We start from the raw sequence: 13,647 nt of genomic DNA, 5'->3' as shown, positions 1-13,647 counted from the left end.
TAGAAACGTTTACAGACTCTTAAATATTAATATTAAACGTTAAAATTTTCAACAGTCGGATACGTTTAAAAGTTTAAGAAACTTCAACCGGGAACGTTTGAAAATTAAACAATTCTAACTTGAGAACGCTGGGAAATCTAGAAGTTTGAATTCAAAGTGTTCAGAAATGAAAAATTTGTTATTTAATGCGTTCGGAAATTTGAACATTCGAAATTGAAGCGTTCGATATATAAATATGGATTCAAAATATTTATAAATTGCAACATTTTTGATCGAAAGCGCTCGGAGAAATAAAAATTTTGATTGGAAGCGTGAGAAAATTCGCAAAGTTGTACACAAATCGCTCAGAAGCTGCAAAATGTAGAGTCGAGACGCTTAAAAATCGAAAACTTTGTTATTCAAAGCGCCGAATACTTCGCAAAGTCAAATTCAAAGCGTCCAAGAATTCGCAAAGTTGAATTCAAAGCGAAAACGCCAAAAATTCTCATTCGAAGCGTCAGAAAATTCGCGAATTTCAATTCAAGTCGTCGAAAACGACTTAAAATTCCTACGAATGTTGCTCGAATTCTCCGCATTCTGTCCATTCCTCGGTATATTTACCAAAAATGGATCTTGCGACGTTTCCAAATCCGAGCTAGCTGTCACGGAGAACCGCGAGTTCCTCGAACTTGAAAATCCGAACTGGCCAAGTAATTCGAACTAATTTTAAGTTACTCGACGTAATTAAGCAACTTTCGCGACCGTGTAACGCGAATGGGGAAGATCCCGCGTCCGCGGCTATCCAGAGTTTCCGGGGTGATGTTGTGAATTCCAGGGACAGTAGCCAGACGACAGGCGCGTGTATTTCTGATCGAATCAGCCAGAAATAAGCAGACGATGGTGCGGAACTCGGAAAATTCGTTCAGCCAGACAGAATCGAAATTTAGGGACAGTGTTTACATAGACGCGTTGCGTAGCCACGGATTATTGAAATCTAGAAACTCGTACGAAAAGCGTTAAGGTTGTTGGCAATGTCCACATGATCTCTTTGAACTTGTCTCTTTTCCCTCGCCCCTGATACACTTCGCCACGAGTCAGGCGATTTTCTTCGTCGAACCGACGCGTCGCGTCCGCCCGACGTCAGAGTTGATACTTGGACGTGGACGCCGAGTGGTAGACAGGATGTTTGTCTTTCGGATGTAGGAAGATGATGAGAGAGCTTCGTTTGCTTTGTTATCGTACATTAATAGAGGTGTCTCTAATGTTAGGAATATCACAGTTCAGCGTCTTTCTTAACGCTGGAACTGTTGGTGATTAAATGTGAATAGAAATTCAATTATTCAAATATGGAAATTCAATGTGTCGAAGAAATATTAAGATGAAAAACGGAAGGAAAAGAAAGGGAGCTTTTACTCGGACACTTAGTCGAAAATAGAAGATGCAATTTTATGCGAAATATTCTTCCTGAAGCGAATTGAAAATTTCTGAATTGCATTGAAAAATGACGAGCCGGTTATTTTCACCATTTCCGATTCATTCCTCTTCGTCCATTTAATACATGTATTCGTTTTATGTATATTTAAAAGTAATCGTTGAAAAATAATTTACCATTATTTAATTATACTTTTTAATGGAAATTGTTCCTTTGTTAATGGTTTAAAACGATATGACTATTAAAAAAGGCTTAACATAACAAACTTGTCGTTATTCGTCAATTTCTGATGAAGGTTTTCATAGAATGAATTTTCGGAGGATTCTCTATATTTCTTTTTCTCAGTTCATTTTTTTCTTTTGAAGATTTTTTCGAAGAGTAGAAATATCTTCATGGATGAGAGATCGGAATCGAGAATTATGGTTTATCGACTAGTTTAAGTGGTTAGCTAGGTCTTCCAACTTCCGCAGACGAACGAGAAAGCGTATAACCCGATAGATTCGGACTTTTGGTACTGGTTTTCTCGAAGAGACCTAGACCGCGGTTCGATTTGGCTTGGTCCGTTCGTCTGGCAAACGACGTTCTAAATTCGTGTGCTTCGGTTCAGTTTCAACCCTGACATATTGACCCGAGATGAAAATAGATTAAGACTTCCACACCTGTTCGGGCTACTGTTACTGACGAAGCTGGAAAGTCGGAGAAATTTTTTCCCTTCGAGAGGAACCTGTCCGCTTTAACGAATCCTGGGGAAAGCTTGATAACTTGAAACTTCATAACCTTTGACTCTGACGCTCGTAGAGGATTCGCGAGATAATTACTCGAAGGCAATTGTGTGCTCTGCTTACTTTCTTCCTTAGCTTTTTCACCAAAAATCTATTAGAATTTTACTAGCCGAGGTGTTTTGCAATTGGCGATGCAATTGGCAGTGACCCTGCGTGAAAAAGTATTTGAAAAACTGTTGAAAGTATTTTCCACTCTATCCTTTATTTTACTGAATTTTACACCTGATGAGATTTCTTTTGTCAGAAGGTAATAATCTGTCGTGTATAAATATTCCGTTTAATTCCTATGCTGTCGATCGTCAAATGCGATAAGTGAAATTGCTGTTAAATTGTTTATTAAACGCAGAGGTAAATTAGAAATGTCAACCTGAAGGAACGACGATTGTCAGGGACAGTAACTAGATGCAGAAGAATCGGGCAAATATTTCGAGTAAACTTGATCAAACACGGATCCTCCTCGATTGAGAAAATTGTATCCTACATCCTCGACGTATTTATTCGCGTACAGTCGCCTTTCTGCCCGATTCAATCAACAGTTACACCCTATATCATATACTTCATAGCTTGGAAAACGAATCTCGTTAGGTAGTTGGATGTTTGCGTCCAATTTTCTATGAGTCTGTTAATATTAAGGGTTTATAAAAGAGGATATGAACATTTCACAGGTAATTGATTGGTAAAACGATCGATTAGGAAATAGAGAGTTTGCAACGACGTTTCGAAAGGCCGACCCACGCGGTTCGTAAAACGGAACGATTTAGAGCAGACGAGAAAGTGCCTGTGATTATGATAACTAGCCGCAATAAACCTAATGATATAAACCGTTCAGAGAGATTGTTGTTTAAAGAACGTTACTTACGAGATGGTACGAGCCTTAACTCGACTATTGGAAGTCGTCCTTGATTCAGACTCTTTCATCTTGGTCCGAAACGCTACACCAGACGATGATGATCGTTGTACCTATACTGTTTTCAGCGTTATCCGATATTTTATGCATTGCAGCCATTTAGTATTTTTATGCTAAGTGCAGTTTGTGCTTAGATGCAGGAAAGCAACGCTTGCCACCACGGAAGACTAGATTAGAATTTTTGCGTTCAATTTGCATCGACATAGCTACTGTTCAGCTACTCTTCCGCATTTTTATGAAACAGTCTACGAATCAATATGAAGACGGATAATGTGCGATGCTACTTACACGGTGTTGTCGTAACTCTTTGTTGGAAATACAGTCAATCTCGAAGGTGCTTCGTGCATACTATAAAAATACGTGTTTTCATTAGGACAAATCGTATTCTCGTTGCAATAAGTGTTTTATAACGAAACGTAGGTTATTCCATAAAGATATTTCAAAACGGATCTGAAGGAAAAGAATTGCATTCGAACGATCTTATTATTTCGATTGGTGGGTTTCAATATTTCATGGAGATTTTGCTTTGTGCTTGAAACTAACTCCGAAGTTAGTTTCTCTGGCAAAAAATAATTTGCACCTTGCGGTGAAACTTGGAATTCTATTCCGATCGATTTAACGTCACTATAATACGACGCAGACGAAGACTTTCATGATTGACCGTATTTTTGAACTTTTCCCAACAGATTCTTTGATATCATAAGATCATTATAATAAGAGAATAGACTTTTTTTAATGTATCCAGTTTTTTCAATGAATATGATCACTCTTATGTAATAAAACGTGCAATAGAAGCGACATACTTCTGCAATTCTTCCCTCCAAGCAGCTTCCCCTGACGTGGTCGCCTTAACGACCAGCATCGACACTTGAGACAACGCTCTCCGTAGGCCGGATAACGCCATTCCCTCGCCCAAGTGGATCTTTCCGGATCCCGAGGAACTCGGTGAAAGTGTTTTTAACGTCGATCCATCCATTCTTTCTCTTCTTCTGCTTTTCTCTCTTCAAAGGACACGCCGGATTTTTATCTCTCACACGATTCGTGCAGATAATTATTTTAACTGGTCATCATTGATCGATCGATCGGATTAAATATCATCTTTCTCTCTTTTTTCCTCTCTTTCTTTGCTTTGCAACGTGACAACGAAAGGTCGGTGATCGGTAAAAATAAATGCTTGTAGATCTAGCCACACGCGTGGACTTTGCTATCTTATTTAGTGCCAGCTACTCGCGATATGTGTTATAAATAAAAAAAAAAAAAAAAGAAAGAAAGAAAAGAAAGAAGACACAGAAAAAATCTGTGTTTCTCGAACAACGACTCAGTGTTGAGCACGCTTAGAATCCAACTCGTATTTCGACCCGAGTTGCAGCGGAATTTCGGCGTCTAAGTTTAAGCCACCTTCGAGCGGGGGGCCGAGAACCGCACCAGCGGATGCTCTTAAAGCACAACGAATAAAGAACTCATCGTCAGAGCCAAATATCGCAGCCTGTCCAGAGCCATTGGAAAATCCAGATCAATCGTTTGCACCACATCCGCTTCTCGATCTTGCCGCGTTTTCTCTGCCCTGTGACCCCTTCGGATCACATCCTCCGATCTTTTCGATCTTCCCGCGCACACTAGCTTCTATGTTCACTTCACTATGTCACTTTCACTCACAATAAAATCTCCAAATCGTTCACTTCACACCGATTTCCCTTATATTTTATCCTGGTGTTTCTTAAACAAATTCGCCACTGTTCGTTCTCATCTTTTATCGCGAGAAGGGAGGAACTCGTTTTCTGGTGGGAAAATGAAAAAGAAAAGAAATTTCTGGAGTAACTTTCACGAGGCAACGGGGCACTGATTTACGCACTTTGCCGGACTATTTATAAGAACGTCGCGTCACCGGGTGAAATCATTGAAAAAAATCCAAGGTAGCGCGGAAGAAGAAGAAGAGGGAAAGGGGCACTGGCGATCGTCGACTAAAGTTGCTGAGGGTGTTCGTCCAATTATCGAGTACGTTAACGAACCGAGGCTCAGCCGACACTGAAACGATTCTACTTCGACCCTTGCTCTTGGCGATTTCCCTTTTGTCTTCGCACTAGCCAATTTGGCAACGTACGGAGAATCCGTAAGATTCGTTCCATTCGCTAGAGATGGAGCCTCGATGACAAGAGACACCGCACCGAAACAAGTCGTTGCACCGGTGCATCATTTCTATTTGTCGAAACGTCTCTTCATCAAGCTTTCGGATAAGCTTTTCGCCATTGGCGATGCCGATACGTTTTCATGACCGTGCAGATTTAAGGGTTCTGTTTAATTGAAATGGACTGGGAATATTTATGCATTTATGACAAGTTTAATTGATGCACGAGTTCAGTACTTTAACGAGTAGCAAATTAAAGTAGTAGATGACAAGCAGTAGATTTAATCAGTTAGCTGTTGCCACCTGTTTGAAAAGTGTGTGCCTAAATATTATTAGACTAATATTATTTATATAGATTAAAAATTATTAAACTACATATCGTACACTATATAAAGCTTTTTAATAATAATAGGTATAATAAGTAACAAGTAGTAAATACAAGTAATGCATCATACAGTAATAAATGCAAATAATAAGCAACACGTACTAAATACAAATAATGAATATAATAAATGACAAATATAAGTAATAAATTGACTTTGATAAAATTGATCTTGTACAGTGATAAGTACAAATACTAAGCAACAAGTACTAAATACAAATAACGAGTAACAAATAATAAATACAATTGGTAAATTGATTTTGTATGTGATTGATTGGTAAATGGTAAATTGATTTGACAAAATTGACCTTGTGCGTTGCACAGTGATAAGTATAGATATTAACTAACCATTAGTTAATACAAATAACGAGTAATAAGTAATAAATTGATTTTGTGCTTTGTGTTTAATGTAAGCATCGATAAACAAGTAACAAATAATAAATTGGTTTTGATGAAATTCATTTTGTAGATTGTATCCTCCTTATAAAAATATAAGAAGAGACATGTTTTCAACTATCGACAACTGACCTGCTTAAACAGATCCGCTTCGTAAATCGGTATAAATGAAATGCAACAGGAGGAACAGAAATTGTTCTACTAAAGGATTAGCCGAGTAAATGGATTAGATTTTTCAGGTTTCACGTAAGAACTAGTTGAACTCGAGACATTTACCACACCCCATCTGTTTCTCTAAGATAGTAGTTCCGTTAGAAAGAAGGAATTCAAAGTCAGTAAAATATGGACAGAAGCTATGGACTTAAATATGGAAACTTTCACACATCAATTAAAACGGATGCGAATTCCGTGCAATAATTCTTGTAGATAGATCTGCCACTATAATCAAGAACGCTAAATAGACCTAAATTAACAATCGATAAATGCTATTACGTACCGTAACCTATTGTATACCGAAATCCATTCTTCGATCAGGACCAAGGCCACCAAATGTGCAAATATCGTCGGACCTGTGATAATTCAAAGCAACTGTCAAAATTTAGCACCGACTTTACCGTTAAGGCCGATACAATAATCCATAATATACGTATAAAAAGAGATCTCCTGTTGTAGCATGGAACATAGCATCTCTTCAGTCAAATTTCGTAGCCTCTTCGATCTAATTATATTCAATTGAAGACGGAACTTTTTTTTATCACGAGGCCAACTACATTAAATGCGTATTATACTTTTCACGTTTTATAAATTATCCATTTCTGAAGATTTACATTTCTCATAAACACACAAACATTTTCGTCTAATAATTCCTCTGCCATCATAAAGGAGTGAACAATCAACATTTCTGACCAACAAAAACAAACTGGCTCTTTGTATGCAATACAGTGCGATTAATCTTCAAAGATCGAACAAAACCATTCGTACGACGCGAGGGCGGAGTAAGAAACCGTATGGTACCGATACGTTGCTTAAAAACATCTCGATTAACCTCAAGCGAAACGTGGTGGTTTTTATGGTGCGCGCGTACACGGCCAACGACGCCGGCGTCAGGATTATCTGTTTGAGGCGTCTTCCGCAATTAGACGGTTCTATTCTCGTCCCGAAAAGCAGGATTTCTGCCGATCGTGGCAGGGAAACGGGAACGACGCTATTTTCGCGGGGTCGCGAGCCACGTATTGTGATCCAGTTTTCACGACGAACGACTACGCGTCGCGTCGCGTGTATTTTCGACGGCGCCGCCGAAAATCGCGTTGCGTCTTCCACACGCAATTATCGCTATTCTCCGATGGATCCTCGGAAGATCGGTTCCAGATGGATTCCCCGCTGCCTTCGATGGCCGTGTGAATTATTTTTGTTTTTGCCACGTTCGAGTTTCGTGACGTTAAAAGCGGAACGTTTCTAATGTGCAATAAGTTATCCGTGCCTTGGAGGATTCAACGAGAAGATTATCGTAAAGAATACAATTCAATAGAATTTGAATAGAATTTCAATAGCTTTCAAACTATCAAATTATTCAAGAAAATTATTCAAATTAGATGTTCTTACAAGTTTTCTAAGTTGTAAAATTTATGGTGCTGACCTCATAGAGAGGCTAATTAATAATACCACAAGTGCTCAATGGATTCGTTCTAAAATAAGATTAGGAAGAATAGATTGCCCGGCTATAAAATCCATAGTAAGAAGGCAAACACCAGTTCAACCAATTAATTGCAACCTAACTTATCGCCACCTGTTTGAGAATTCGCATTATATGTTTTGGCTTAAAATTTAAGGGCTACTTATAATCTTTTCTATTGCTGATGAAAGGACGCAGCGGTCAAATATTTTCTAAATACGTTTTTGAAAAATTTCATCGAAACATATTTATTAAAACATATTTGTTGAAACATTTTATTAAACATAGAAAAATATTTCTTGTTAGTGCGTGCATTCTCTGAGTGACCTCTGAATGATTTCTACGTTTTACTCGACGCTAGAACTAGGCACGGCCAACGTGTAAAACTTGTATCGTTCGGATCAAATGGAGAAGTGTACGAACGAAATCTGTAACACGAAGAAAGGAACAAGCTTCGTTTACAGTTATACTCTGTAGAATTTTTATGAAATATTACGAATTAGCTATTTAGACCGTCTCAGACTTTGTATTGTTACATAAGTTTGTTTACTATTCAAATCTGTGAAAAAAGTCCACTTAAAATCTGTAAAATGTCTATGAAGAATTATGGACCGATCGTTTCTATTATTCTAGTGGTTCTAGCTTTTTATCAGTTTTTAGTTCCCCTTTTGTTTCACCATCTTTTTGATATCTTGCAAAAATTTCTTTTGCGTCGAATCGCTCAAGCAGTTTGGTTTCTCCGAATATTTCGCGATTCCAACAGAGGAAGGACGAGATTATCGTAAAGAGACCTCGCTAACTGCATCGTTGAAAGTTACGATATTGCTCGCCAAGCTCTCATCCACCTATATCTCTCGTGAAAATAGTAAAGGTATACTTACAGAAAATGGAGAAAAACGGGAATTCTCGGTTTTCTTAGAAACCCCTGCGTTTCCATATTTCGAGTTTGACCAGGAAATACGTATGTGTACCTTCCTTTGAGACACTTGCGATTTTACATTTTTACTGTCAACGTGAATAGGTAGACGTGGTTACAAGTATAACGAACATTGACCAATCGTCGTAAGTTTTGCAATTTTTCGTTAAATTAAGTAATTAAGATAAATATCGTTATTTCTATTTCGCTTAAGTAGCTGGTAGAGAATAGTTTAAGTATGTAGGCCCAAGTTCAGTGCCGGATGTATAGATATGTACAAATCTCCGCATATATACGAAAAGATATTTTTAACGTTCTTCGTACTCTTGCAACAATTTCGTGCAACGTTATTTTTCAACTATATCACTCGAGGCGGAACGTAGACACACGTACGAGGAAGAAAAGTTAGAAAATTCGTTTGTTCGAGGGAGGACCTCCTCTTCGAAGCTAATTCAAATTATGAATTAATTTCCTACAAAATTATACACCAACCATAAATAAATACGTATTATCGAAACATTTTAAAACGCATGAACGATACAAAAGTTAAAAAATCCATCTGGCCAGTAGAGGTTCAATTTTTGTCTTCGGACCGGTCCAAGCTATAAATTTCGTTCTGTATTATTTAAAAAATCTCATAAACTAGAATATATACATGGAAAGAAGTTAAGAAGTCCACCTGCTCGGTGGAGCACTACTATTTCCCTTGGAACTGATCCAAGTTACCAACTAATTTCATACATAATATTATCCTTCAGTCGTATAATTTAAATATTCTTACGATATATACACGTTTAACATATATAATAATAAAATGTATAATATAATAATATTAACAATAATGATAGTATAATATATCTGTATATCAGGGAGTAAGAGATAAATAAAAAAGAAATATAGAAAATGACCTGCTCAGTAAAGGGCCGGTCTCCCCCTTGAAGCTGATCCTGCTGAATGTCCTTCTCTGAAAGTTGCTGAGAATGCCGCGTTTCTGCTTCTCGTTGTTGCCTCTTCCGGCCTCGTCCGTCGAGTCATCGCACACTTTTATTGCAACCGCGGTCGTAGGAACCGTCGAGTTCACCAATAACTCGTCCAGTGGCACTGTGTTGTTGTCGGTGGCGATCGTATGCTCGTCCGATTCCTCGTTGGTTCCTTCTTTCGTCAGAGAACCCTTTTCAGTCATGAGCATTTCGTTCAACGATCTCGATTTCCCTCCCGTGTCTCTTTTCTTCTCCTATTCAGAGTTTCTTCGCCAAATTCACCGACGCGATACAAAGAAGAATTTCATGCCGCGTTCGAACAGAATCTCCAGAAACCGTCGGTTCCTCTGTCTAAGCACTGGTTTCCACGATATTCAAAGAGGCCGCAGAGATCTTCGGCGGCTCTGTTGAAACGCCGTATCCCGGAAAAAGTCAAAGAGGCTCTAGAAAGCATCGATCCTTTTGTTAAAGCGCCGAATCTCACAAAGCTCAATGAGGATGATAGAAATTTCCGATTCTTCCGTTTAAACACTGACTCCGCGATGTTCAGAGATGCCGCGTGGATCTTTGACTTCTCTGTTGGAACGCTCTGTATAAATTCAAAGAGAATCTAGAAACCATCGGTCCTTGCGCGAAGAGAAATTGAAAATTCAAATCTAGAAATTTCCGGCTCTTTTAATTATCCGAAATTTAGAAATCGACGATCCTTTTGTCAAAGCGCTGACTGATCGGCGATCGTGTCGTATCAACGGCGACGAGAATCTTCTTTTTCGAATTTGGAAATCTGTCGAACCACTGGACCCGACACACGTCCGAAACGAATCCAGAAATGGGCAACTCGTTTTACCAATTAATTTTGTCTCTTTCGCAAACGTTTCTCGCTTATCCTCTGTCACATCATCGTACGAGAACCTCAGCGAAGATTTAGAGTGACAGATTTTTGAACACCATTGAACGACGAGATACGAGACGGTTGTTATCCGTGATCATGAGGTTTCTAGAATGATTTTTGTCGCCAGCGTGACTGATTCATAGATTGTAAATCGAACGATAATCCGAAACACGTTCCTCAACGACTAGCACCATCGCGTTGTACGTCAACTGAATTTACGATTCGCCACGAACGCCACTCACCTCTTCCCAGCGAAATCATTTCCAGTCATTTTTCTATTTCATAACCATATTTCCTGAGTACGACGTGTATATACAATTTCCTATCGTCAAACCGGTCAGCACCGTCAATTATATTTGTTGGGTATAGAATAGAACCATCGATAACACCATCGTACTGTCGCACAGGTTCGTTGTACAATTACGTTTTAAAGCAACGTTCTTTCATTTGCAATGCAAAACGAACACTTTTTAGATTCACAGTAGTGTCCCGAGTTTCACGGCCACGTTAAAACGTCGTACGATTTCTCGTACAACCGCGACCGTATATACATACGCTATCATTTATTCTCGTCCCGTTTCGTCATCCTTATCACTGTTCCGCATCCGTCGACCACGATCACCATGATAATAAAGTAGCTATTCACATTTGCGTGGCAATATTTTGACGAATAAGAAAGGGAAATTAATTTCCGTTGCCGGCTCTGTGCGATTAAGTTTTGCTGTAGATACTTACATGTGCTGTTCGTCGCAAGTGAACGATGAAACACAGAGAACAAGAACCGTTCCTCGACACGACGATTCTCAGATCGACAAAGTAAGAGAAATTTAATTAACTTGCGTACACCGACTAATGTATCAAGTTCCGAGGATAATGTGCGTAATCGAAGTTTCTTCGACGAAGATAGCACTTTGGCTCGCAACTAACGAAACAAAAGCACTTGAACAACGATCCTCGGCTTGATAAGAGAAAAAGCCTCTAATTTTACTAATTCACTGTCCTACAATGTATTAAGTTTCACTTTGAATAGTTATACAACCGGTCCGAGGTACCTCTTCGTCACGACTCAACGATAGCACGTTGGTTTAGAGCAAACGAAGCGAGCAACAAGCGTATTTGTCCAGTTGTCGGCGTTTCCGTGCGCAGATTGCACGCTATTTCCAGCAACCGGGTACACGGGGCCGGCTCACGATCATCCTCGTTCCGAGGATCATTCATAATTCTTCGCGACGGGTTCTCCTCTCCTTCTCTGCTCTAACGTTCGCCTAAGCACCGGCAAAGTGTGCACCACGTCCTGCACGCGTTGCATAAGAATTTCCTCGCGAGTCACGCGGTTTCGTATCGACGAACGCGATCGTTTCGCCTTCCTCACGGGTTTTATGATGTTCGAAGTGGATCTAGAAATCCTCCTCGACCACTGGATTACGCGATATTTCAACGAGATATGGAAACGAACAATTTTTCCAACCACTGGATTTTCTATCCGCTGGTCGTACGTTCGAAGTGAATCCGCGAATTGTCGAAGTTTTCGTCAAAATATCGGACAGTCGGATCTTGCTTCTTGATAATGACCATCATTCTTCTAGTTCAGCTGAATTTCACGTCGAGAATAATTTAGAAACAGTACCTCGATGATATTCAAGAATCATCTAGACATCTGTGATCTCTTTTTAGAAGCGCCACAGTGTTGGAAGAAGATTTAGAAATCAACGATCCCTTTTTCCAAGCGCTGCACGTCACTAGTCTTCGGAAAGAATTTAGAACTCGATAATTCGTCTATCCGAGCGACGTTCTAATCGAAAGAGGATCTAGAGATCGACGATTCGTTCTTTTAAAGGTGAGATTCCACGATGTTGAAAAAGCACCCAGAGATCGAAAATCCCATCTTCGAGGCGCTGGGTTCCGCGATGTCCGACGCGAGTCCAGAAATTTTCCAGCCTACTATCCAAGTTCAAAGAGGATCGAGAAATCGTCGAGGCGCTGAATTCAGGATCCACGAGCTCGTCGATCAATTCCACAAAGTTCCAAGAACGTTCTCTTCTCTTCGATTCTCCTGTCTGGGTTCCACGATATTCGCCAAGCATCGAAAAATCGTCGATCTGCCTGCCAAAGCGTCGAATTGCACAAAGTCGAAGGAGGATCTAGAAATCATCGATCCCTGCTCTGTCGAGGCACCGAGTTCCAAAAGGTTTCAAGAGCATCCAGAAGTCGTGGATCCTTGCGTGGAGGCGCGTCCGATCGCACGATGTTTCGAACGAACCGGAAAATCGTTCGAAGCGCGAAAGTTAGACGAGGTACGAGGAGGATCTAGAAATCGTGGATCCTCTGTTCGAAGCACTGACCGATCGGTGGCTCGTGGTCGGCGAAAACTCGCTCGGAACCTGTCAACGCGAGAACCACTTCTGAGATTGCGTGCGCCGCGGTATAAGCGAAAATAATCCACGCACACGCGCGCGCGCGGGCGCGCGCGTTTGCACACCCACACTAGCCAAGTAGAATGTGTTTTAAGACGGTGTGGCCGAACGTGTACGCTACTTTACGAGCATTGTTCAATGTGTCACGTGAACGTGTGGAAAGGTAGGCGCGAGCGCGCCTATCAAACTGTGAATGTATATATTTAGATGTGTTTATGCGTGTGTATGTGAGAAAATACGTCACACTGATACGCGTGCCGCATGGAAATAGAGCCGTGTGCGAATGTACTGCTAGTAGAAGAACTTGACATGTGGGCAGAGCTACAGATAAGATTATATGAAGCCGCTCTAGCCAACGTTTTCGACCTGGATTTTTATTGCAATTTTTATATTATTCGTATTGCGTGTAGGTTCGCTTTTCCAAGTTTCGTCGGTGTATTCGTCGTTACGTACAACGATGTGAGATTGAATTCTATTTTGTCGTGCAATAGATACACTGTGCCACTCAAGGTACGACGAAAATCGAGAAAATATCACCCTCGAGGTTGAAAATTTGCCGAGTATATACGAATCCACCTAATTCCCAAATAGACGGAGTATAATTGACAAGGAGGTTGTTCTATATCCGAAAATAAGTCGGAAACGTGTAGTACAATTTTTTCGTCCGAGGCTTCGTTTCCGAGAAAATGAAATTTTCAAACGGTGTATACCGCTGTTTTCTTTAAGACGAGGCCACAAGAGAAAAAGTTGTACTCTACATTTTTATATTT

General features: G+C 40.0%; 1 protein-coding gene across 4 annotated transcripts in view; it reads right to left on the bottom strand.

The window, feature by feature from the left end:
* Positions 1-9,780, bottom strand: part of LOC117216657 (G protein-activated inward rectifier potassium channel 3-like) — a 42,225-nt gene extending 32,445 nt beyond the window's left edge. The window contains exons 1-2 of one of the 4 annotated variants that reach the window (XM_033463557.1): positions 3,904-5,272; positions 3,389-3,448 (exon numbers count right to left, since the gene is read on the bottom strand). In XM_033463557.1, coding sequence (XP_033319448.1) covers positions 3,389-3,448; positions 3,904-4,076 — 233 coding nt within the window. In that variant the 5' untranslated portion in view covers positions 4,077-5,272. Of the gene's footprint in view, positions 1-3,052; positions 3,127-3,388; positions 3,449-3,903; positions 5,273-9,499 lie in introns of those variants that run through there. The other 3 variants (XM_033463548.1, XM_033463566.1, XM_033463575.1) reach the window with 3 other exon arrangements.
* Positions 9,781-13,647: the final 3,867 nt, after the last annotated feature.

Source organism: Bombus bifarius, unplaced genomic scaffold (assembly GCF_011952205.1).
Source record: "Bombus bifarius isolate JDL3187 unplaced genomic scaffold, Bbif_JDL3187 scf7180000007966, whole genome shotgun sequence".
NCBI lineage: Eukaryota > Metazoa > Arthropoda > Insecta > Hymenoptera > Apidae > Bombus > Bombus bifarius.
Note: the sequence above shows the minus strand (reverse complement) of the source record. Positions and strands in the feature narration are given on the sequence as shown.